This window comes from Hylobates moloch, unplaced genomic scaffold, assembly GCF_009828535.3.
Source record: "Hylobates moloch isolate HMO894 unplaced genomic scaffold, HMol_V3 SCAFFOLD_24, whole genome shotgun sequence".
NCBI lineage: Eukaryota > Metazoa > Chordata > Mammalia > Primates > Hylobatidae > Hylobates > Hylobates moloch.
In genome coordinates this window covers 15,914,783-15,939,273 of record NW_026652299.1, presented here as the reverse complement: position 1 = coordinate 15,939,273, position 24,491 = coordinate 15,914,783, and the positions used below count along the sequence as shown (strand labels likewise).

At 40.2% G+C, this 24,491-nt stretch overlaps 1 protein-coding gene across 2 annotated transcripts in view; it reads right to left on the bottom strand.

Annotated features, from left to right (window-relative positions):
* The window catches only part of MCM6 (minichromosome maintenance complex component 6), a 39,490-nt gene that overhangs the window by 8,590 nt on the left and 6,409 nt on the right, over window positions 1–24,491 (bottom strand). For both annotated transcript variants that reach the window (XM_032145562.2, XM_058434409.1), the window contains exons 4-13: window positions 22,833–23,082; window positions 20,765–20,930; window positions 20,334–20,479; window positions 19,202–19,352; window positions 16,449–16,590; window positions 12,931–13,072; window positions 11,555–11,662; window positions 10,385–10,540; window positions 6,472–6,600; window positions 5,098–5,259 (exon numbers count right to left, since the gene is read on the bottom strand). In XM_032145562.2, coding sequence (XP_032001453.1) covers window positions 5,098–5,259; window positions 6,472–6,600; window positions 10,385–10,540; window positions 11,555–11,662; window positions 12,931–13,072; window positions 16,449–16,590; window positions 19,202–19,352; window positions 20,334–20,479; window positions 20,765–20,930; window positions 22,833–23,082 — 1,552 coding nt within the window. The remainder of the gene's footprint in view (window positions 1–5,097; window positions 5,260–6,471; window positions 6,601–10,384; window positions 10,541–11,554; window positions 11,663–12,930; window positions 13,073–16,448; window positions 16,591–19,201; window positions 19,353–20,333; window positions 20,480–20,764; window positions 20,931–22,832; window positions 23,083–24,491) is intronic.

Here is a 24,491-nt window from a genome sequence, read left to right as displayed (position 1 = left end):
CCCATCTCTACTAAAAATACAAAAAATTAGCTGGGCATGGTGGCACATGCCTGTAATCCCAGCTACTCAGGAGGCTGAGACAGAAGAATCGCTTGAATCTGGGAGGCAGAGGTTGCACTGAGCCGAGATTGTGCCACTGCACTCCAGCCTGGGTGACAGAGTGAGACTCCATCTCAAAAACAAAACAAAACAAAAAAAAAACCAGCAAAGACACCAGCCAGAAAATGAAATGGAAAAAAAGGCTACTTCCACTACCAACAAATATGATAAAATATCAAGAAATTCAACAAGAAACACTGAAAAACATATGAAGAAAAGTTTAAAACCCTACTGAGTGAAACAAAAGACTTAAGTGGAAAGATAACAGTATTTGTGGTATTCAGAACTGTCCACAAATGTTTGCTCTTCTAATTCTGGGCACCTGGTAGGAAGGCATTTCTCTATCCATTTGAACTTAGGGGTGGCCATGTTAATTTCTCTGGCGAATGAAATGTGAGTATGTGTCATTTCTGGATAGAAGGTGGAGCAAGCACGTGGCTCACCACCTTCTCTTCCCTGCTTTCTGTCATCATGAAAGCGTATGTCAAGATCAAACCTTTGTATCAGCCTGAATCTCTGAGTAACTTGACAAGGTGAATCCCTTGATGACCTAATGGATGCGTAGCACAAGCAAAAAAAAATTGTTTTATGCAGCTGAGATTTTATAGTAGTACAACCTAACCTATTCTAGGTGCTATGTTATCGAAAGGAAAAATCATCGCTTGTAATCCCAGCACTTTGGGAGGCCGAGGCGGGCGGATCACAAGGTCAGGAGATCGAGACCACAGTGAAACCCCGTCCCTACTAAAAAATACAAAAAATTAGCTGGGTGTGGTGGTGGGCGCCTGTAGTCCCAGCTACTTGGAGAGGCTGAGGCAGGAGAATGGCGTGAACCCGGGAGTCAGAGCTTGCAGTGAGCCGAGATTGCGCCACTGCACTCCAGCCTGGGCGACAGAGCGAGACTCCGTCTCAAAAAAAAAAAAAAAAGAAAAATCATAAAGATGTTTTCAATTCTTCAAGTTAATATAAATTGAATGTTATACTGATAAAAAATACCAGGTTTTTCTTTAAAACAGAGCAAGGTGATTTCTAAGTTCCTAACAGCTGAAAGAGAACAATGTACTGGAACTAGCCCTACATTAAAACTACAAAGCCCCATAGATTAAAACATCATGGTACCACAGTAAGAGGAGCTGGTAAGACTCAATGAAACAGAATGGAAAGTCCAAAAGGAGGTCCTAACACACACAAGAATATATAATTAAGGCATGCCAAACCAGTGTCAAAAAGATGGATTGTTCAATAAATGGTGTTGGAACAACTAGAAAACTAGCTAGGTAAATAATGGGAGAATTTTTTATAATCTTAGAGTGAAAAAGCCCTTTCTAACAAAAGTGTTTTTAATGGATGAAGATTATGAACATATGAGACAGAAATAGCTCTTAAATATATGCAAAGATACTAAATTTCATTCAGAAAATATATTTGTGTATATAATTTATGTGCATATATTTTAATATCACGTGAATTTGCTATCTATTTGAAGACTAATTTTTAAAAATAGAACAAAATAAAAATCAATTAGAGACTGCCCTAAGACACTTATCAGTTTTATGCAACTCATTTCAGGAACTAACACAATCAAAAAAAAAAAAAGTACAAATGTTAGCATGGTTTTAGAATGACCTTGTCCCAGGGTATCTTGCCTATCCAAATTCTGCACACCCTTCAGTGATTGGGCTTAAATGTCGGCACCTCCCTGAGTCCTCCTCCTTCTTTGGTAATAAAGTAATTAATCTCAGCACTCTGCTTGTGATGCTCTATTCTTCCTCTCACTGTTTTTTTTTTTCTTTCCAACTTATATTTTAGGTTCGGGGGTACACATGCAGGTTTGTTACATAGGTAAACTGTGTGTCATGGGGATTTGGTATATAGATTATTTCATCATCCACTCTGTCTCATTTTTTACATGCCTAATTAAATACATGTCTCGTTGGCACAAGACAGGGATGCCCTCTCTCACCACTCCTATTCAACAGAGTGCTGGAAGTTCTGGCCAGAGCAATCAGGCAGGAGAAGGAAATAAAGGGTATTCAATTAGGAAAAGAGGGAGTCAAATTGTCCCTGTTTGCAGATGACATGATTGTATATCTAGAAAAGCCCATCGTCTCAGGCCAAAATCTCCTTAAGCTGATAAGCAACTTCAGCAAAGTCTCAGGATACACAATCAATGTGCAAAAATCACAAGCCTTCCTATACACCAATAACAGACAAACAGAGAGCCAAATCATGAGTGAACTCCCATTCACAATTGCTTCAAAGAGAATAAAATACCTAGGAATCCAACTTACAAGGGATATGAAGGACCTCTTCAAGGAGAACTACAAACAACTGCTCAATGAAATAAAAGAGGACACAAACAAATGGAAGAACATTCCATGCTCATGGATAGGAAGAATCAATATCGTGAAAATGGCCATACTGCCCAAGGTAATTTATAGATTCAATGCCATCCCCATCAAGCTACCAATGACTTTCTTCACAGAATTGGAAAAAACTACTTTCAAGTTCATATGGAACCAAAAAAGAGCCCGCATCGCCAAGTCAATCCTAAGCCAAAAGAACAAAGCTGGAGGCATCACGCTACCTGATTTCAAACTATACTACAAGGCTACAATAACCAAAACAGCATGGTACTGGTACCACAACAGAGACATAGATCAATGGAACAGAACAGAGCCCTCAGAAATGATGCCGCATAGCTACAACTATCTGATCTTTGACAAACCTGACAAAAACAAGCAATGGGGAAAGGATTCCCTATTTAATAAATGGTGCTGGGAAAACTGGCTAGCCATATGTAGGAAGCTGAAACTGGATCCCTTCCTTACACCTTATACAAAAATTAATTAAAGATGGATTAAAGACTTAAATGTTAGACCTAAAACCATTAAAATCCTACAAGAAAACCTAGGCAATACCATTCAGGACATAGGCGTGGGCAAGGACTTCATGTCTAAAACACCAAAAGCAATGGCAACAAAAGCCAAAATTGACAAATGGGATCTCATTAAACTAAAGAGCTTCTGCACAGCAAAAGAAACTACCATCAGAGTGAAAAGGCAACCTACCAAATAGGAGAAAATTTTCGCAACCTACTCATCTGACAAAGGGCTAATATCCAGAATCTACAATGAACTCAAACAAATTTACAAGAAAAAAACAAACAACCCCATCAAAAAGTGGGCAAAGGACATGAACAGACACTTCTCAAAAGAAGACATTTATGCAGCCAAAAAACACATGAAGAAATGCTCATCATCACTGGCCATCAGAGAAATGCAAATCAAAACCACAGTGAGATACCATCTCACACCAGTTAGAATGGCCATCATTAAAAAAATCAGGAAACAACAGGTGCTGGAGAGGATGTGGAGAAATAGGAACACTTTTACACTGTTGGTGGGACTGTAAACTAGTTCAACCATTGTGGAAGTCAGTGTGGCGATTCCTCAGGGATCTCGAACTAGAAATACCATTTGACCCAGCCATCCCATTACTGGGTATATACCCAAAGGACTATAAATCATGCTGCTATAAAGACACATGCACACGTATGTTTATTGCAGCACTATTCACAATAGCAAAGAGTTGGAACCAACCCAAATGTCCAACAACGATAGACTGGATTAAGAAAATGTGGCACATATACACCGTGGAATACTATGCAGCCATAAAAAAGGATGAGTTCATGTCCTTTGTAGGGACATGGATGAAACTGGAAAACATCATTCTCAGTAAACTATCACAAGGACAAAAAACCAAACACCGCATGTTCTCACTCATAGGTGGGAACTGAACAATGAGAACTCATGGACACAGGAAGGGGAACATCACAATCCGGGGACTGTCGTGGGGTTGGGGGAGGGGGGAGGGACAGCATTAGGAGATATACCTAATGCTAAATGACGAGTTAATGGGTGCAGGAAATCAACATGGCACATGGATACATATGTAACAAACCTGTACATTATGCACATGTACCCTAAAACCTAAAGTATAATAAAAAAAAAACTATAAAAAAAAAAAAAAAAAATACATGTCTCGTTCCCACCAGATTAGCAGCAATGGAAGGCAGGGGCTCTCATTCATTTTTTGTCCCCTATAGGTGTTCCCTAAATATCAGGTGAATCAAAGAATATTAAATAACTTAGTGTGAAAGTACTTCGTCAATAGTAAAGTACCATATCAAAGAATTTGAAAATTTAGGGGAAAAAAGCCAAAAAATTAACCTGTGGGAGAAAAGTAGTGATTGAAGTCAGAACAGTGGTTACTTCAGGGGAAGAGGGCTAAGACTGAAAAGAGGCAGGGGTTTGGAACTTTCTGAAATTATGGAAATGTTTTGGATCTTGAGCTGGGTATTCACAAGGATGTATGTGAAAAAACTCACCATGCCATACATTTCCCTTTTTATAAATTATACCTCAGTCATACTGTAAAAAAAAGCCAAACCCCCTTTTCAAAGAAGACCTCACATCAAACCTATTAATAAAACTAGGAAAAAGCAGGGCTGCTTTGGCTGAAGCGAAGATGGGACGCTTGAATGCCCTTTCGTACTACTCCCCTTTTACCCACTGACCTATCCTCGTGGAATGCAGGGCTCAAAGAACAATCTAAAAATCAAACATTATACAAATGTAACATAAGGAGGAGAGTTCCTTTGAGGCCAGGGGCTACATTATCTTATCTGTATTGCCAGCGCAGAGGCCTACTAGTACATTGCGGGGTCTAAGTACATTTTTCCTGAATGAAAGGTATTAAATGGTAACTTACGTCTTTATGCACTCTATAACCTATGACATGATCATCTCCGTCTAACAACTACACTCAAATGCTTAACAAGCTTTTTAAAGGGAACAATTCCATGGTCCTATGAGCACTCAACAGTTACATAAAAATATATTTGCAGTGAATTCTAGTATGTCCCATACCAAAGATTAAAAACATGCAACAAATCTGTTTATCTCTGCTCTCATCATATCAAAGTGACTCTGATACCTCATCACAGCAGTGCATCCGAGCCATAGCTTCAGAGAGACGAATCATGCTCTCAAGCTGTCGCACTGTAATCCTCCACGAAGATTTGGTCACTCCAGAACCATCTCTCTGGCGGAGATGTTTATATTGTTCCACAATGAAGTCCTCTGACTCTTTGGAAATCTGTTTCAGATCATCACTCAAGTTAGAGAAACATTTCTATTTGATGAGAGCTACGGTAAACGTAAGTTTAAGAGCCTTCCAGGTGGAAACATTTAGGGAACCGAGAGGGTTGAAACTTTGAGAAGCCAGTGACAATAAATTACTACTGTAATGTCTTTCAAAAGAAACTAATATTAAGGAGGCTTGTGAATTCCATGTTACTAATTTTATGAACCTGAAAAAAGGCTTAGTATTTAAGCAAATGACCATTTCTAAAAGCTGCTTAACAAGCTGAAGCGATGGAACAAGATGTAATGTCTTTTACACCTCAGGATGTCAATGCTCATTAAATAAATTAATGCTCAGTATTTGAGGCTCAATTAATTAACTCACACTCTTTGGGGGGAAAAAAAGCTGTTTCAATAAACTTTATATCTAAAGGATCCTCAGCTTTTCAGAGCAAGGAATTCAGCATATTAAGGAAGCATGCCAAGGTTACAGAGGGATCAGTATATCAGTATGCAGTAATGGAGAACAGATGCTCTTTTTTTACACAAGAATCACCCATAATCCTTAGTTTTAAATGATTAAATTTCTTCTGAGACAGTGAGAGCCAACCGCAATCTCATGAAAAATCAAGTGAAGATGATAAATGATCAGTACCTAGTAACATCTTTCAGAAGTCAAGTTAGCCAACAGTGTGAAAATCTCAACCAGAATGAGTATTTTCATACCCTATTTTGGGAAAATGCCAAGCATTTGGGGATTTATGTCCAGGTAAGAATCCTGGGTCCAGGACAGAGTCAGTCCAATACAATGCATCAATCACTGTAAAACAGTAATTTATATTTATCATAATGGCCTAGATGAATCCAATGTTTCCTTCAAAGAAAGATTCAACTATTGATTTAGGCACATAAACAATTTTAACGTTCTTAGTAATGTTTGAAATAAAAGAATGCTCTAGATTATCCAGTTATCCAAAACTCTTCTCCCATAAAAATCTTTTTATTACCACCAAACAAATAATGGAATTATTTAGAATTTTTTTTAAAGTTCCCTTTCTCAGCCCTCTCTGAAAAAACAAATTGCTGTTCCAGAAAAAAAAAAAAAAGGTTGTAAAATTTAGGAACTAAGGTAGATGACAGGTTCAGTTAATTTCCATTAACACTTACTTAAATTCCACTTTAATATACCCATTATACCTTATCCCAGTACAAAAGGGTAGGTTACCTTGGGTTTAAACTGTCTTGCAAACAGAAGATATCTTCTGATATCATCGAGGGAATAGACACGATCAACTGATTCCTCAATTCTTGAATGCAAATCTACTATGCGCCTGGCAATGGCATAATCTGTAACCTAATTCAAAACAAGAAAATCACTTTGATAGTCACAGCAATATCTTCTCCAGACTATCCCAGGCAATAAGAAATAATTTATAGCCAAAAACAAGCTCTAATTTGCCACTTAAAGAAGTATTAATGGGTACCAAGTTTCTGATGAAAGTTTGGGAACAGGTGGATTAAAAATCAAACTTTTAAATGTATACCATTGCCCCACTCTAAAACTATACCTGAAGGAATTAATTGGCTTTAAAAACAATAGTAGGGTAAAGTGCAGTGGCTCACACTTGTAATCCCAACACTTTGGGAGACTGATGTGAGAGGAGAGCTTGAGGTCAAGAGTTTGAGACCAGTCAGGGCGACAAAGTGAGACCCTCCCTGTCTCTACAAAAAAACTAGCTGGGCATGGTGGTGCACATGTGTAATCCCAGCTACTCAGGCGGCTGAGGCAGGAGGATCACTTGAGCCCAGGAGGTTGAAGGGGCAGTGAAGCCATGATTGCACCACTGCATTCCAGCCTGGGCAACAGAGCAAGCCTTGTCTCAAAAACAAAACAACAAAAATAGCAGAACTAACATTTATAGGGCCCTCAGTGTATGAGACACTGTTGTCTTAGGCAGGTCTTAGAATTAACTTATGCAATCCTCACAAAAATTTTATTAGGTAAATGATATTATCCCCATTTTATACATGGGCAAATTGAAGCCTAGGAATGTTAAGTAATTTATCCAAGGTCACAGTTAAGTAGTGGAGCCAGGATTTGAATAGTCTAGCTTCAGAGACTGTGCTCTTAGCCACTAAATTTTGAAGATATTCATCCCAGAATACTGGAAAAAAAAAAAAAAAAAAAGACCCCAAAATATGCAACTTGCTCTCAAATGGTTCAGGAAAAAAGTGTGCAGATATACAGACACAGTAAGCAATAAAGCAAACGGTAAAATGTTATTATGTGAATCATGTAAAGGGTATATGGGTGTTCTATGCACTATTCCATTTCTTGCAACTTTTCTGAAAGCTTGAAATTATTTCTAATTAAGAAGTTGTTTAGGCGGAACACAGTGGCTCATGCCTGTAATCCTAGCACTTTGAGAGGCCAAGGCTGGTGGATAGCTTGCGCTCAGGAGTTCAAGACCAGCCCAGGCAACATGGCAAAACTGTCTCTACAAAAAATACAAAAGTTAGCTGGGCATGGTGGCCTGCACCTGTAGTTCCAGCTGCTCAGGAGGCTTAGGTGGGAGGCTGGCTTGAGCCCAGGAGGCAGAGGTTGCAGTGAACTGAGATCATGCCACTGCACTCCAGCCTGGGCAATACAGCCAGACCCTGTCTCAAAATAAATAACTAAAATAAAACAGGCTGGGCGGGGTGGCTCACGCCTGTAATCTCAGCACTTTGGGAGTCCGAGACAGGGGGATCACTTGAGGTCAGGAGTTTGAGACCAGCCTGGCCAATACAGTGAAACCCCATCTCTACAAAAAATACAAAAATTAGCCGGACAAGGTGGCACACGCCCATGATCCCAGCTACTCAGGAGGCTGAGGCAGGAGAATTACTTGAGCCTGAGAGGCGGAGGTTGCAGTGAGGTGAGACGGCACCACTGCACTCCAGCCTGGGTAACAGAGCAAGACTCCATCTCAAAAAAAAAAAAAAAAAAGAAGAAAGAAAGAAAGAAAGAGAAAAAGAAAAAGGCTTTTTGGCCAGGTACGATGGCACATGTCTATAATCCCAACACTTTGGGAAGCTGAGGTGGGCAGATTGGTTGAGCTCAGGAGTTTGAAGCCAGCCTGGGCAACATGGCAAAATCCTGTTTCTACAAAAAACTCAAAAGTCAGCCAGACACAATGGTGCACATGTGTGGTCCCAGCTACTCGGGATGCTGAGGTGGGAGGATTGCGTTAGCCCAGGAGGCTGAGGCTGCAGTAAGCCATGATCACGCCACTGCAGGAAAGAGTGGGACCCTGTCTCAAAAACAAAACAAGCCGGGCGTGGTGGCTCACACCTGTAATCCCAACACTTTGGGAGGCTGAGGTGGGTGGATCACCTGAGGTCAGGTGTTCGAGACCAGCCTGGCCAACATGGTGAAAACCCATCTCTAGTAAAAATACACAAAATTAGCCGGGCGTGGTGGCACACGCCTATAATCCCAGCTACTCAGGAGGCTGAGGCAGAAGAATCACTTGAACCTAGGAGGCGGAGGATGCAGTGAGCCAAGATTGTGCCACTGCACTCCAGTCTGGGCAACAGACCGAGACTGTCACAAAACAAAACAAAACAGTTTTTAAAAAAGTCTTGAATGTTTTAAAGGTTTATAAATTGATCTTTTAAAGGTTTATAACTTGATCTGCTACTAAAGCTACTTTAATGAATCATGAACAAACATAAATGTATGCAAATCAGACAACTCAATTATCTGGTGATTAAATATGCCTCTCTTGTGAAGGGAAAAAAAGTGAACCAAACCAAACCAAACCAAACCAGGTGTGATGGTGCAGGCCTATAATCTTAGCTACTCAGGAGCCTGAGGTGGTAAGATGGTTTGAGGCCAAGAGTTCAAGACCAACACGGGTCTTGAACTTGTTGCTGTTGCTACAAAAAGATGAAAAAATTAACCAGGCATGGTGGTACACAGCTGTAGTCTCAGCTACTTGGGAGGCTGAGGCACGAGGATCACTGGAACCCAGGAGATTGAGGCTGCAGTGAGCTATGATTGTGGCACTGCCTGGGTGACAGAGTAAGACTTTGTCTTTAAAAAAATAAATAAATAAAAATCCAAGCCTTCCAAACACTCACAAAATGGAAGGCTACTTTTATTTAGATAATATTTAAAGTTCCACTATAATAAAGAGTTGTGCATTGTACCCAATAAAATGTAGAACCTCCAGCTGAATGATTTAAAAAGTACAGCCTAAAATATTAGTTCCTACAAACTGTCATTTTATAGTTCTGTGGGCATCTGAGGTGCATTGTTAAATATTTAAGTACAAATAACTCTAATAATTAACATATCAGAATCCAAGTAAATCTACATTTTTTCACTCAATCTTAAAAGTGAGGAAAAAAAGGTAAAATACATTCAGCAACTTGATAGGAAAAAATACGAAGATAAATGACTCGTGATTAAAAAAAGAAGAAAAGAAATTTATTTGGCATCCCAGTTTTTTTCAAGGTGACTGAAAAATAAAATAAAAGCCCAATCAACAAAACAAAAAATCGTATAAAAATCTTAAGAGTGCGGTTGGGGCCAGGCACAGTGGCTCACATCTATAGTCCCAACATTTTGGGAGGCTGAGGTGGGTGTGCATCACTGGAGGCCAGTAGTTCAAGACCAGCCTGACCAACATGGTGAGACCCTGTCTGTACTAAAAATATAAACATTAGCCAGGCGTGGTGTTACATGCCTGTAATCCCAGCTACTTGGGAGGCTCAGACTCAAGAATCGCTTGAACCTGGGAGGTGGAGGTTGCAGTAGGCCAAGATTGTGCCACTGCACTCCAGCCCAGTGAGAGGCTAATTAAAAAAATAAAAAGTGTGGTTGGAAGTTAACTGTAACTTGTTTCCTTTTGAGAAATAAATAGTAACAAAACCTGAAAACTTAATATTCTTTAACACAATTAAGTGGAAGAGGCAATTCAAATAACTTTATTTTGAGTTGCTTACTAAACCCTTTGCCTGATCCTGTGCCACCCTGAGGGAAATCAAAGGCTGGTGCACATACATGCACCAGCTGTTGAGCAGTGTATCTTCCAGCCTTGTCTCACTCGATTACTCAAACTGGAAATAAAAAAGGAAGCTCATGGGGTTACCTCATTACATTCATCCACAAGGATAAAGAAGAGATCGAATCGGGACATGATGGGAGCTGACAAATTTATATTCTGTTTCAATGATTTTGATCTGTCATAGTGTCCACTGATTGGGTTTGCTGCTGCCAAAATGGACGTCCGGGCGTTCAGAGTAGCCTGACCACGAAAGAAAGAATCTTAACAGGTTTAAACAGACATCAGCCAATAAATATATAACATGTTCAATCTCACCCATAATTAACTAAACGCAAATCAAAATAATGACATACCCTTTTTCACATAAACAGGAACTCCTATGTGATTTTGGTGGTATGATGTGCACACCGTTGAAGACATCAATTTGTTAGAAATTTCTCTTATAGCCAAATATAAGAGGATGTTACGTTCAAGGATGCTTACTACAATTTTGTTTGTAATACAAAACACTGAAAACGAACCAAATGTCACTCAACAGGAGTCTAAAGAATCAAGCTGTGGTATATACAATTGAATATGGGAAAGTAATAAAAAACCAAAGTTGATCTAATATGTGCTGGTAAAAGATTGCCAAAATAAAATTATGAAGTTAAACCAGCAGGAATGAAATTGTCGGTATTATGCTTATTTATGTACAAAATATTCCTAAAAGGGACACAAACTCAATAGATGCCTTTTTTTCTTCCTCCTAAAATTCCTTTTTATCCATTAGATACCTCTAAGTATCTACTGTTGCTGGGAGTTGCAGGGAAAGAGTTGTCTTTTCAATTTACAATTGTGTACTGCTTAAAAGCTACTTGAATCTGTAGCTCTTAAAGTTTAGATTCTCCCTAGTGTTGGTTATACTGTCATACTTATTTTCATTTAAATAATCTGTTAATATAAATAAATACATACATATGTAATCAATCTGTTGATCTTTGGTTATTTTTGTTATAATTGGAACATGCTTTATCAAAGAAAATAGAAGCTTTGTTCACGGACATTTTCCTCTATTATCACAGCAATACATTTACACAGCACTCTAAACAGTATTTATAGTTTGAATAAATAATTCTCAGGGCTGTATTTTCCATTTTAATGAACAGCATTACACACTGAAGTAATGAATTTTATCCAGGTGAACTTCTCTAGTACTACATTAATCAACAAGCCTATGGATGATGCAGCAGAACAGAAATAGATAACACGTACCTTCACTCCTGCTTTAGTGATGGATATGGTCTGCTGTTCCATAGCTTCATGAATAGCAACTTGATCGCGCACGTCCATCTTATCAAATTCATCAATACAACACACACCCTGTAACCAAACAAATCAAGCCTAAGAAGCTGTCTTTCCAGCTGGATGCATGGCTCACACCTGTAATCCCAGCACTTTGGGAGGCCAAGGCAGGAGGTTACAGTGAGCTATGACTGGCACTGTACTCCAGGTTGGGTGACAGAGTGAGAGACCCTGTCTCTTAAAAAACAACAACGGCCGGGTGTGGGGGCTCACACCTGTAATCCCAGCACTTTGGAAGGCTGAGGTGGGCGGATCATGAGGTCAGGAGTTCGAGACCAGCCTGGCCAACATGGTGAAAACCCGTCTCCACTGAAAATACAAAAATTAGCCAGGTGTGGTGGCATGCACCTGTAATCCCAGCTACTCGGGAGGCTGAGGCAGGAGAATTGCTTGAACCCAGAAGGCAGAGGTTGCAGTGAGCCAAGATTGCACCACTGCACTCCAGCCTGGTCGACAGAACAAGACTTCATCGCGAGAAACAAGAACAACAGTCTTTCAGATGGAAAATTACAAGTAAACTCACAAAGTCTGCTACCACAGGGACTCTTTTATTCTCCAAACAAGTAGAAGATAGGTAAGTGAAGATTCTTAACTCCCTTTTCTAAGGAAGATAATTCAACAGATCCTAAAGCTAGAAAGAACCATACAATTGACTTAAAACTAAGAGCATAACTAAAAATATACACTTACTGTACTTGTAATCAACATCAAAACCTTGTGTCAACTCAGGATCGATTTTATATCTACAACTTATATACACATCTACCGATCTAAACTAGTCACAGCAAATACACGTGCTCAGGACATGCTGATCAACTATCACAATTTTAAATTCTAGATGAAGAAAACTGAATTATTTAGTAAAGAATGCTGGGTTTTTTTGTTTCGCTTTTTTTGAGACAGAGTCTCGCTCTGTCGCCCAGGCTGGAGTGCAGTGGCGCAATCTCGGCTCACTGCAGCCTCCACCTCCCGGGCTCAGTGATCTCCCACCTCAGCCTCTTGAGTAGCTGGGACCACAGGCACCTGCCACCACGCCCAGCTAATTTTTGTATTTTTAGTAGAGAAGATGGGGCTTCGCCATCTTGGCCAGGCTGGTCTCGAACTCCTGACCTCAGGTGATCCACCCACCTTGGCCTCCCAAAGTACTGGGACAAAGGTGTGAGCCACTGCGCCCAGCTGAGAATGCTGTTTTTAAGGACATCTTTTTAATGGTAACTTATAGGCCTTTGCTGATAGGGTAGGGGTATTCTGACTTCTTTATACTGAAGAGTGTAAAATGTTCTTACATTATCAGCCAACATCAAAGCTCCTGCCTCAATGACAAACTCATGAGATTCTTCATCTCTCACAACAGCTGCTGTTAAGCCAGCAGCACTGGACGCTTTGCCACTGGTGTAGACAGCTCTGGGGCTGAACTCCTCCACGTGCCTGTTCAAGATTATCATAGAAAGACTCATTAGTATGTGACTATACAGCACCCTTCCCAGGAAAACCAGCAGAAGAGTTTAAATTACTGAAAGAACATTTGAGAGCTTAAGCTTAAGCAATTTATAAAGACACATGTCACAGACTAAATGGGAAGGTTTATCTCCCTTGGCTTTTCTTTTTTTTTTTTTTTTGAGACGGAGTCTCGCTGTCACCAGACTGGAGTGCAGTGTCACAATCTCAGCTCACTGCAATCTCCACCTCCTAGGTTCAGGCGATTCTCGTGCCTCAGCCTCCTGAGTAGCTAGGATTACAGGCGTGCGCCATCACGCCTGGCTAATTTTTCTATTTTCGGAGTTAATACCCGATAAAAATATCAATTTCTTTTTAATTGAGACAGAGTCTTGCTCTGTCGCCCAGGCTGGAGTGCAGTGGTATGATCTCAGCTCACAGCAACCTTTGCCACCTGGGTTCAAGCGATTCTCCTGCCTCAGCCTCCCGAGTTGCTGGGATTACAGGTGTGCGCCACTATGCCCGGCTAATTTTTGTATTTTTAGTAGAGATGGGGTTTCACCATGTTGGCCAGGCTGGTTTCGAACTCCTGACCTCAGGTGATCCACCTACTTCGGCCTCCCAAAGTGCTGGGATTACAGGCGTGAGCCACCACACCTAGCCTAAAACACCAATTTTATTTATTTATTTTTAAATTTTATTTATTTATTTATTTAGACAGAGTCTTGCTCTGTCGCCCAGGCTGGAGTGCAGTGGCTTGATCTCGGCTCACTCCAAGCTCCGCCTCCCGGGTTCATGCCATTCTCCTGCCTCAGCCTCCCAAGTAGCTGGGACTACAGGCGCTCGCCACCACACTCGGCTAATTTTTTTTGTATTTTTAGTAGAGATGGGGTTTCACTGTGTTAGCCAGGACGGTCTCGATCTCCTGACCTTGTGATCCACCCACCTCGGCTTCCCAAAGTGCTGGGATTACAGGCGTGAGCCACCGCGCCCGGCTAAAACATCAATTTTAAAAGAAGTCTTTAATAGTAATAAACAGCAACAATCATCTACCAGAAGGTTTTGCAATTAAAAATAAAACCAAACAAAACTAGATATGGGGCTTATTCCAGAAATGCAAGATTGGTTTAACATCTGAAAATCAATCAATATGCTAAATTAATAAAAGAACTACATGACCACCTAAACAGATGTAGAAAAAGCATTTGACAAAATCCAACACCTTTTCATTACAAAAACCAAACAAACTGGGAATAGAGGAGGTTTTCCTAAGTCTAATAAAGGGTTTTTTCTTTAACCTGACAAAGGGCATCTATGAAAACCCACAGATAACATCAAACTTAAAGGTGAAAGGCTGAATGTTTTGCCCTTAAAATCAGGAATAAGACATGGATGTCTGCTCTTGCCACTTCTATTCAACATTATACTGATGGCTCTAATCAAGGGCAATTAGGCAAGAAAAAAAGGCAGCCAGATTGGATACTCCGACTATCATTATATACAGATTTTATACATAGAAAATGCTATGGAATTCACTAAGACTGTCACATACCACATGATACTGTTACCAGAGGCAATACTGTAGTACATCTTTTTTTTGGGGGGGGAGACAGAATGACAAGAAAAAAAAAAAGAATCCTTTGTAACACAGGACTACTATCTTAAAATCTAAAACTCAGTTCGTGATATATTCAAAAGAAATATTTAATCATAAAACTCCAAACCAACTAAAAATGTTCAATATTCTAAAATGGTACTATGTTACAAATTTCCAAAACAAAGAAAAGGCAGCTTGATGTAGTATGAAGTACTCATTTTGTAGGCAACTGTATCTGAATTTTAATATTCATGGCTCAGTGTCACCTTTCACCTACAAGAAAGTGGGTAAATTTCTTTTAGGCTTGGAGAGGTCGTGACTCCCTGAAAAAAAGGGAGTAATACACATGCCTGTCTGGGTGCTGCTAGAGTAAGACATAACACATATACAGCACCGAGAACATGGCAGGTGCTCAGAAACTTGTTGCTTTTATTTTGGGCCCTAAGTTTCTTAAAAGTTTGAAAGTAACCAATACTTATTATAGCTTCTAAAAATAGTCAAAAATGGTGTTCACACTGACAAAGTTAACATAAAATATCTCATAGGATTCCCTTTGGAAAGTACATCCTACTTTATTTTTATTTTAATTTTTTTGAGATGGAGTCTCACTCTGTTGCCCAGGCTGGAGTGCAGTGATGCAATCTCGGCTCACTGCAAGCTCCGCCTCCTGGGTTCACGCCATTCTCCTGCCGCAGCCTCCCATGTAGCTGGGACTACAGGCGCCCGCCACCACGCCCAGCTAATTTTTTGTATTTTTAGTAGAGACGGGGTTTCACCATGTTAGCCAGGATGGTCTCGATCTCCTGACCTCATGATCTGCCCGCCTTGGCCTCCCAAAGTGCTGGGATTACAGGCGTGAGCCACGGCGTCTGGCCAGTACATCCTATTTTAAAACCTTACAAATGTTTGTATTCTTAGCCTCAACAATCCTGTATCTAGCAATTTACCCAGAGGAAACAAACAAAAATGTATATAACATGATGTTCACTGCATCTGTATCGGTAATTATTATAATAAACTATCCTGTTAAATTTAACAGGGCTAAGAAAATGATTTTGTAAGTTATAGTATACCAACAAAAAAAGACAACTGTGAAAATGACAAACTCATGAGATTTTTCCATGCGAAAAGAAACGTGGAAAAAATGTTTATGGAAAATTCAAATTACAAGTATGTATAATATGATTTACAATAATGAAAATACATAATTCATATATTCAAAGACTTCTTTTTTTTTTTTTTTTTTGAGACGGAGTCTCGCTCTGTCGCCCAGGCTGGAGTGCAGTGGCGCAATCTCGGCTCACTGCAAGCTCCGCCTCCCGGGTTCACGCCATTCTCCTGCCTCAGCCTCTCCGAGTAGCTGGGACTACAGGCGCCCGCCACCATGCCCGGTTAATTTTTTGTATTTTTAGTAGAGACGGGGTTTCACTGTGGTCTCGATCTCCTGACCTCGTGATCCGCCCACCTCGGCCTCCCAAAGTGCTGGGATTACAAGCATGAGCCACTGCGCCCGGCCATTCAAAGACTTTTATACAAAGATATTATATAAAGACTAAAGAGTTCAATGTGAGATTGGTGTCACAGGCAATATTTCCCTAGTCTAAAAAATTGTACAATGTTGCCGTATCTTTAATCTATGAGAATTATATATTCAACATAGTCCTAATTTACACTCCTAGTAAGGCCATACTGACTGCATTCTTGGCAGCCCAGCCAGCCTGGGAACTATGTACACTTTTTCCTGCTACACCGTATCAGGCAAATGCTTACTTGAGAAATTGGCTCTTAGCTGTACTTGGGTCACCAACAATGCAAACATTTATGTCCCCTCGAAGAGAGGTCCCTTCTCCTGTTGTCTTTGGAACGCCACCAAAGAGCATCAGCAGGACACCCCGTTTTACTTCATCATTGCCTGAAATGAAAACAAGCTACAGATGAAAAACTAATTTTTCAACATGAAGTTAAACACTTTCAGAGGAAACAGTAAAGGCATGTTTACCAACCAAAAGGCAGAGTCTGCTAAAGCAAAGCATAAAACTGGAGTAATAACACCTGGCTTCCGAACTTGGTTCTTGTTCTGTGGACTTAGTCACCTAAACCACTGTTCCAATGTTTTCTCCTACACCACAGATGTCACCGTGCCAGTGCTCACCATCCTAAGAGCCTTTACTTGTCCATGAGTCCTACTTCCTACACAAAACCTTACCCAATGCCTTAGCCCTCAAAGATCTCTCCTGATAAATAACTATGTCCACCAAGGCCTACCACATTTGCTAGTCCTTTTTAATGCTAGTTCTTATAGTTCTGTCAAGAGTTTGAGGAAATGGTTCGTAACACTTTTCTGTCACCTACAGTGACCAGCACTGAATAAATATATGTTAACTGAATTCATGTGGATTAAATAAGATGCTGAATGCAATTTACAGCTGCTTAGTTCATAAATCCAATAAGAAGGAAAAACAATCTTTTTTTTTTTTTTTTTTTTTGAGACAGAGTCTCGCTCTGTTGCCCAGGCTGGAGTGCAGTGGTACAATCTCGGCTCACTGCAACCTCCGCCTCTGGGGTTCAAGCCTAATTCTCCTGCCTAAGCCTTCTGAGCAGCTGGGATTACAGGCGAGCACCATTACGCCCAGCTAATTTTTATATTTTTAGTAGAGATGGGGTTTCACCATGTTGGCCAAGCTGGTCTTGAACTCCTGACCTCGTGACTCACCCGCCTCAGCCTCCCAAAGTGCTGGGATTACAGGCGTGAGCCACTGCGCCCGGCCAGGAAAAACAATTTTCTTAAAAAAGAACACTGTGCTATTAAAAGAAACATTTTTCTGTGGAACTATCGACTCTCTGAACTCCATCAACAAAGTGCTATGCAAATTTACACAAGGCATTCCTTAAAGCAGAAAATCAGGCTGGGTGTGGTGGCTTACGCCTGTATAATCTGAGCACTCTGGAAGGCCAAGGTGGGACGACTGCTTGAACCCAGAGGTTTGAGACCAGCCCAGGCAACATGGTGAAACCCCGTCTCGAAAAAAAAAAATTTTTTTTTAAATTAGCTGGGCATGGTGGCAGGCGCCTGTAGTCCCAGCTAATTTTGGGGCTGTGGTGGGGAATCGTTTAAGCCCAGGAGGTTGAGGCTGTAGTAGGCCATGTTTGCTGTCACTGCACTCCAGCCTGGGCAAGATTGAGACCCTAACAAAACAAAACAGGTAGAAAACTAAAAATCCATTCCACAAACAAAACTTCTCTGACTTATATTTAGATAGAAAAAAAGGGCCAGATGCAGTGGCTTATGCCTGTAATCCCAGCACTTTGGGAGGCCAAGGCGGACGGATCACTTCAGGTCAGGAGTTCAAGACCAGCCTGGCCAATATGGCGAAACCCCATCTCTACTAAAAATACAAAAATTAGCCGAGTGTTGTAGGGGCAATCCTGCAATCCCAGCTACTCGTGAGGCTGAGGCAGGAGAATCGCTTGAACCCGGGAGGCAGAGGTTGCAGTGAGCTGAGATCACGCCACTGCACTCCAGCCTGGGCGACAGAGCGAGATTCTGTCTCAAAATAAAACAGAATAAAAAAAGATAAAAAAAGGTTGAGTTCTTACCATAATCCCAATTGAGTATGGAAGACAAGGATGGAAGAGTTCAAAGATAAAGCATCAGGCCTAAAATTTTAGTCATAGCCTTCAAAACACAGCTAGCAACCAAGAGTCAGGAAAATGTGAAAGAAACCGCCAAAGGTATAGACAGAACAAGCAACCAATCATAAACACTCCACTTGGGTAAATAAAAAGACAAACAAGAGCCAAGTGTGGTGACCTACACCTGTAATCCCAGCTACTGGGGAGGCTGGAGGTAGGGTTGCTTTAGCCCAGGAGGGAGTGCTTCAGCCTAGACAACATAGCAAAACCCTGTCTCTCTAAAACACACACACACACACACACACACACACACACACACAAACACATGTGCGCACACACACACCAAGGCCAGGAGACTACAACCACAAAAAGGCCAAGAGACTAGTCTAGCACATGGAAACACACTTAAGTGCAGTTCTGTCATAAGGCCAGGAAATAAGATGACAAAATAACTTTTCCTTAAAAAAAAAAAACTTGTGATAAAAATACATAATAAAACTTATCATTTTAACCATTTTTCAGTGTATAGTTCAGTGGCAGTAAGTACATTATGTTGTATAACTGTCATGACTATCCCTTTCCAGAACTTTGTCATTATCCCTTTCCAGAACTTTGTCATCATCCCAAATAGCAACTTTATCCATTAAATAACTCATTTCTCCCATTCCCCCAGCCACTGATAACCTCTATCCTACCGTGTCTCTATGAATTTGCACATTACAGGTACCTCGTATAAGTGAAATCATGTACCTGTCCTTTTGTAAATGACCTCTTTTAGACCCACTAAAAACTTTCACAGTCTGATTTATGTGCTTTCAGAAATCACTTGTGGCTGTTTATAATCATTATTTTGATTTCAAGTTTATGGTACAAATGGATGGAATTCTTACCATGTATAGTGGGGAACAGGCTGGTACAAAGATTGTGGTATAGATTTTTATCTTGACTCATCTCAAACACTTTCTCCCATTCTTTCACAGTCATTTGGTTCTTAATGCTCTCAGCTGTCTGTTCCTCATCTCTGAGCTCTTTCCCGCCAAACTAACGGTAGAGAACAAAGGAAGAATCATTAGTATAGAAGCAGTCAAAAGAGCATAAAGGAGAAGAAACTTCATTACAAACACAACATAGCATGGGAAGTCAACCTCACAATTTATTGACTGTAAAGGTTTAAAAAACAAAACAAAACAAAAGAACTCCCCAAACTAGTAAGCCCTCAGTTAACAAAGACACTTAAGGGTATGTCATTCGTCCAGTGAGTTAAATAGAAAACAAGCTACCTGAATGCTCAAGAGATAAGCCATGGCAGAATGTTAATCGCTGATATAAAGATGCAAATAAAATAAGAGAATATTATGTTCACTCCCTTTTTCCAATACTGAACTAATTTCCAAACTCCCACTTATGACACAGAATCAAGTCAACTGAACGATACTGCCAGGGGTTCATCATTCTCAGAAGTTTACTTCCCAGATTACTAAATCTTTTTATTTATATTTCCTCCAGAAGAATAACAGAGGAACTGTGAAACTTTAAAACAAAAAACAGCGTGGATAATTTGTACCACTGCACTTAAAAGCATTGAGCTTTTATGTAAGACATCAAATAAGACTTTTTTTCAAGATCAGAAAGACATACGTCAAAAGGTTTGGTCTTAAAACTCATCAAATCTTAACCCCATCCCGTGCTCTTAACATTGATAAGACAGCCCAGATGTTTCAGAATCCTATCACTTTGTGGCAGCCTCAGGGTGGGTGTTTCTTAAGCTGTCACTCTACTAAGACTCACTGTTGGTCTGCCTGGCCAACAGAGCAAGACCTCATCTCTAAAAAAATTTTTTAGATTAGCTGGGTGCAGTGATTCACACCTATAATCCCAGCTACTCAGGAGGTTGCGATGGTAGGATCACTTGAGCTCAGAAAGTGGAAGCTACAGTGAGCCATGACTTTGCCATTGCACTCCAGCCTGGGTGACAGAGAAAGACTGTTTCAAAAACAAACAAAAACCCCCAAAACGACTGACCCTTGGGTTGGTTGGCGCAACACAGCAGGCAAGAAAGACCAGCCTGTAAGAAAGGTCCCTAACACCAAGGGCTCGGAGTCCTCGAATGCCTTCTGTCTCATATCCATCAACACCACTGACACGGGAATTAGTTTCTGCACGTGCTCCTGAAATAGAACGATAGGTTGTTTCACAACTTAAATATTAAAGGTGCTGAACATCAAAATTGCTCAAATAAATTAAAGCTATAAATCCAAAGACTTCACATAAGCCTTGAATACTTTCAGAATAGCACCATTTGTGGCAAAACCAATTTGTTTTTATTTTCATCACACTTCCTTGCTCAGCTTCTGATTGGTAGCCAAAAAGAAGACAATGAAGATGTGGGAAGCTAGATACTCTGCAGTTTAGGTAACTGAGAATTTGTTAAATTTGAGCCACAGATTACTGACCTGGTGTGCTAAGCTTGGAGACGTCAGGCACAACAATCAGTGTCCCTGTAAAGTCACATTTGTCACCAGCTTGAGCTGATTCCACAGCTTCAGCCCTCAAAATTACTTCTAAACTGCGGGGGATACTCCCTCGAGGAAGCTCAGCTTGGGTCTCTTGAATACGAACCTGTAATACAGACAAACAACCAATCAAGAATGAGAAGCGATCCCTTTCAGATGCCATACGATCTAAATTAAATACCACAAATACTGACATATTCTAAACTATCTGACCCATTAGCAGACTTTTCACATGTACCAACATTTATCCTAAAAATTATCTACTCTAAAACTCCTTTTAGTCAAATAGTTCAATTTGGCAAGAGATTACATCTATTTAAAAACTTCATGCTGATTCAAGCAGCAGAGAAAAAAAAACTTCACTTTTACTCTCATTAAAAAATAATTTTTTTCTTTGTTCAAAATGACTCCAAATATCTGTACTATGTTCCATCTTCTCCTAAACTTTCAGATAATTTTACAGAAAATTTCAAATACACCTTTTATACCCTCCACTTCAACACAACTGCTAACATTATTTACAGATACATGTTTTTTCTTTTTTACTATATATTTGAACACAGTTGTAAACATCAAGAAACTTCACACCTAAATATTTTAGCATTCATCTCTAAGAATAAAGACAATCCTGTTACAACACCATTATCATAACCAAGATAATTAAACAATATTTAATTTCATAAAATTATATATCTTCTATTATCTAGTCCATCTTCAAATGTCTTGACTGTCAAGAGTGTCCTTTATACAGTTGTGTTTTCCCCCTCCAAACTAAGACCCAATCTAGACTCTTACTTTGTAAGATAAGGCATCTCCTACCCAAAGCTGTTGGTAGAATATGTGCATCTTATAAGCTACCAGGTTAATGTAAGAAAGCTAAATAAGGAGAATGATTATCAGAGCAATATAAATAATATTAAATTCATCTGATAATAATTATTCCATACTTGAGCTGCTTCAACTTTTCTTTCCTTTTTGTATGTCCCATAAAATTAAGTGCTGCTGCAATTTGAGGGTCCCCTTCATTCTTACTACTGCTATCCATCACCTCTTGCCCAGGTAACTGAAATTGCCTATTACCCTCTGTTAAACCCATCACAGATTTATTTAGTTTCCTTTTAAAAAAAAAAAACATGCAGGCCGGGTGCCGTGGCTCATGCCTGTAATCCCAGCACTTTGGGAGGCCGAGGCAGGCGGATCATGAAGTCAGGAGATCGAGACCATCCTGGGTTAACACGGTGAAACCCCGTCTCTACTAAAAATACAAAAAATTAGCCGGGCGTGGTGGTGGGCACCTGTAGTCCCAGCTACTCGGGAGGCTGAGGCAGGAGAACGGCGTGAACCCGGGAGGCGGAGCTTGCAGTGAGTGGAGATCACGCCACTGCACTCCAGCCTCGGTGAAAGAGAGAGACTCTGTCTCAAAAAAAGCAAAAAACAAAACAAAACAAACACACACCCACACACACAAACTACCTTCCCACTATATTCCCACTGCTTATTAAGATAGGCTCAAACTCCTCAGCCTAAGATTTAGGGATCCAAGTACCTCCAGGTCTCACATCAAATCATCTCTCAGATGATCTCCAATTTGGCTCCTTTACTTCAATCATGATAATCCTCATTGCTTCCAAGCTAGCCTGTCCTATTCATGCTTTCCTTTTTATGCAGCGAATGGAAATCTTACACTAACAAGCTGCCATTTCTTTAAGTTTTCTTAACTCCAGTTCATAATCACCACCACCACCACCACCTAGTTACCATTTATTCTTTGACAAATACATCTTGTCAGTCTTAAGGAACTTCCAAGTTATTGAAAGTTAAAACAAATGTATATACTAACAATTACAATTTACATGAACAGTTTTGGGCTTAACTTTGTAGTCATTTTGATGATGCTTAACTTATATAAAAACTGAGTTGGACATTATCTAAATAAGCTATTGCAAGGGCCTAGAAGTGAATTATTATCATAGATGGACTCTGATCTAAACAGATGTTAAATAAATACCTTTTGAAAATCAACAAATCTTGATTTATTTGTATCCAGTAAGAATCTCCTCCTGTTGGCACAAACTGGATTTCGGCAGATGTTTGGCTGTGTGTATTTGAACTGCTGTTCTACATCCCTGATCACTGTCTGACAGTCCAAGCACAGAAAAGTTCCGCTCACAAGCTCTGGGTGAACTGGGTGAGTCCGCACCACCTGCCCACTGATGCGAGTGAGCAAACCAATTCTGGATGAGGTGAGCTCTCGAATCCTGTTTAAAGACAAATGTCCCATTAGTAAATATTCATCTCTTAACTAAGAATCTTTCCATTTTAGTGAGACGGTATTCAAAGATAATTTATGTTTAAAAAAAAATTCAAGAGACAAGGTATTCTTTGGACTCTCCTATAAGAATAATTTAGTCAGGCCGGGCGCGGTGGCTCACGCTTGTAATCCCAGCACTTTGGGAGGCCGAGGCAGGTGGATCACCAGGTCAGGAGATCGAGACCACGGTGAAACCGCGTCTCTACTAAAAACACAAAAAAAACTGGCCGGGTGAGGTGGCGGGCGCCTGTAGTCCCAGCTACTTGGAGAGGCTGAGGCAGGACAATGGCGCGAACCCGGGAGGCGGAGCTTGCAGTGAGCCGAGATTGCGCCACTGCACTCCAGCCTGGGCGACAGAGCGAGACTCCGTCTCAAAAAAAAAAAAAAAAAAAAAGAATAATTTAGTCAACGTGCCCATTCCTGAATTATATGACATATTATGTATCCAGAACAAAATATATAAATGAATAAACTAAAGGATGCCAAAAAAATGAAAATTAAAATTATAAAACAGAATGGGCTGGGCGCGGTGGCTCACGCCTGTAATCCCAGCACTTTGGGAGACCAAGGCAGGCGGATCATGATGTCAAGAGATCAAGACCATCCTGGCCAATATGGTGAAACCCCATCTCTACTAAAAATACAAAAACTAGCCAGTCGTGGTGGCGGGTGCCTGTAATCCCAGCTACTCGGGGGGCCAAGGCAGGAGAATTGTTTGAACCCGGGAGGTGGAGGGCGCAGTAAGCCAAGACCGTGCTACTGCACTCCGGCCTGGGTGACAGAGCAAGACTCTGTCTCAGAAAAAAAAAAACAAAACAGAATGATCCTGTTTTTGTTTTATATGCAAATACTTTTTTGCTTACCTGCAATTTCTAAAAAAAGCATGTGTTATGTAATAATCCTATCATGAGAAAAAACTTTGTACTCAAAGTTCAGAAACACTTCCTTTACAAACCCACTTTATGTGAAATAATTTGGTAATTTTATAAAGTAATTTCAGTAGTTTAACTTTTCAAAATTTTATCCAGTAAATTTATTCTTAAAATAATGGCCAAAGGGATGTTTGAAAATTATGCATTTAAACCGACAAAAATTTCCAGAGATTCAGGAATTTCTAGAATTTCGTATTTTCTCCCTTGATCAATTTTCTCCCAAATTTCCCTAAAAGGCGCCCTAAAATGTGATAATCCTAAAAATTTGCTTCACTTCCTTTACATCCAATCCCATCTCTATAGGAAAATACATTTCTCCAAAACTAAACTTTCTGGATAACTGGGTATAACTCCTACAAAAGTCAACCTTCTACAAAATCTGAATGCAAACCACTATTTTTTCCTCCTGGTATTTTACGGCATC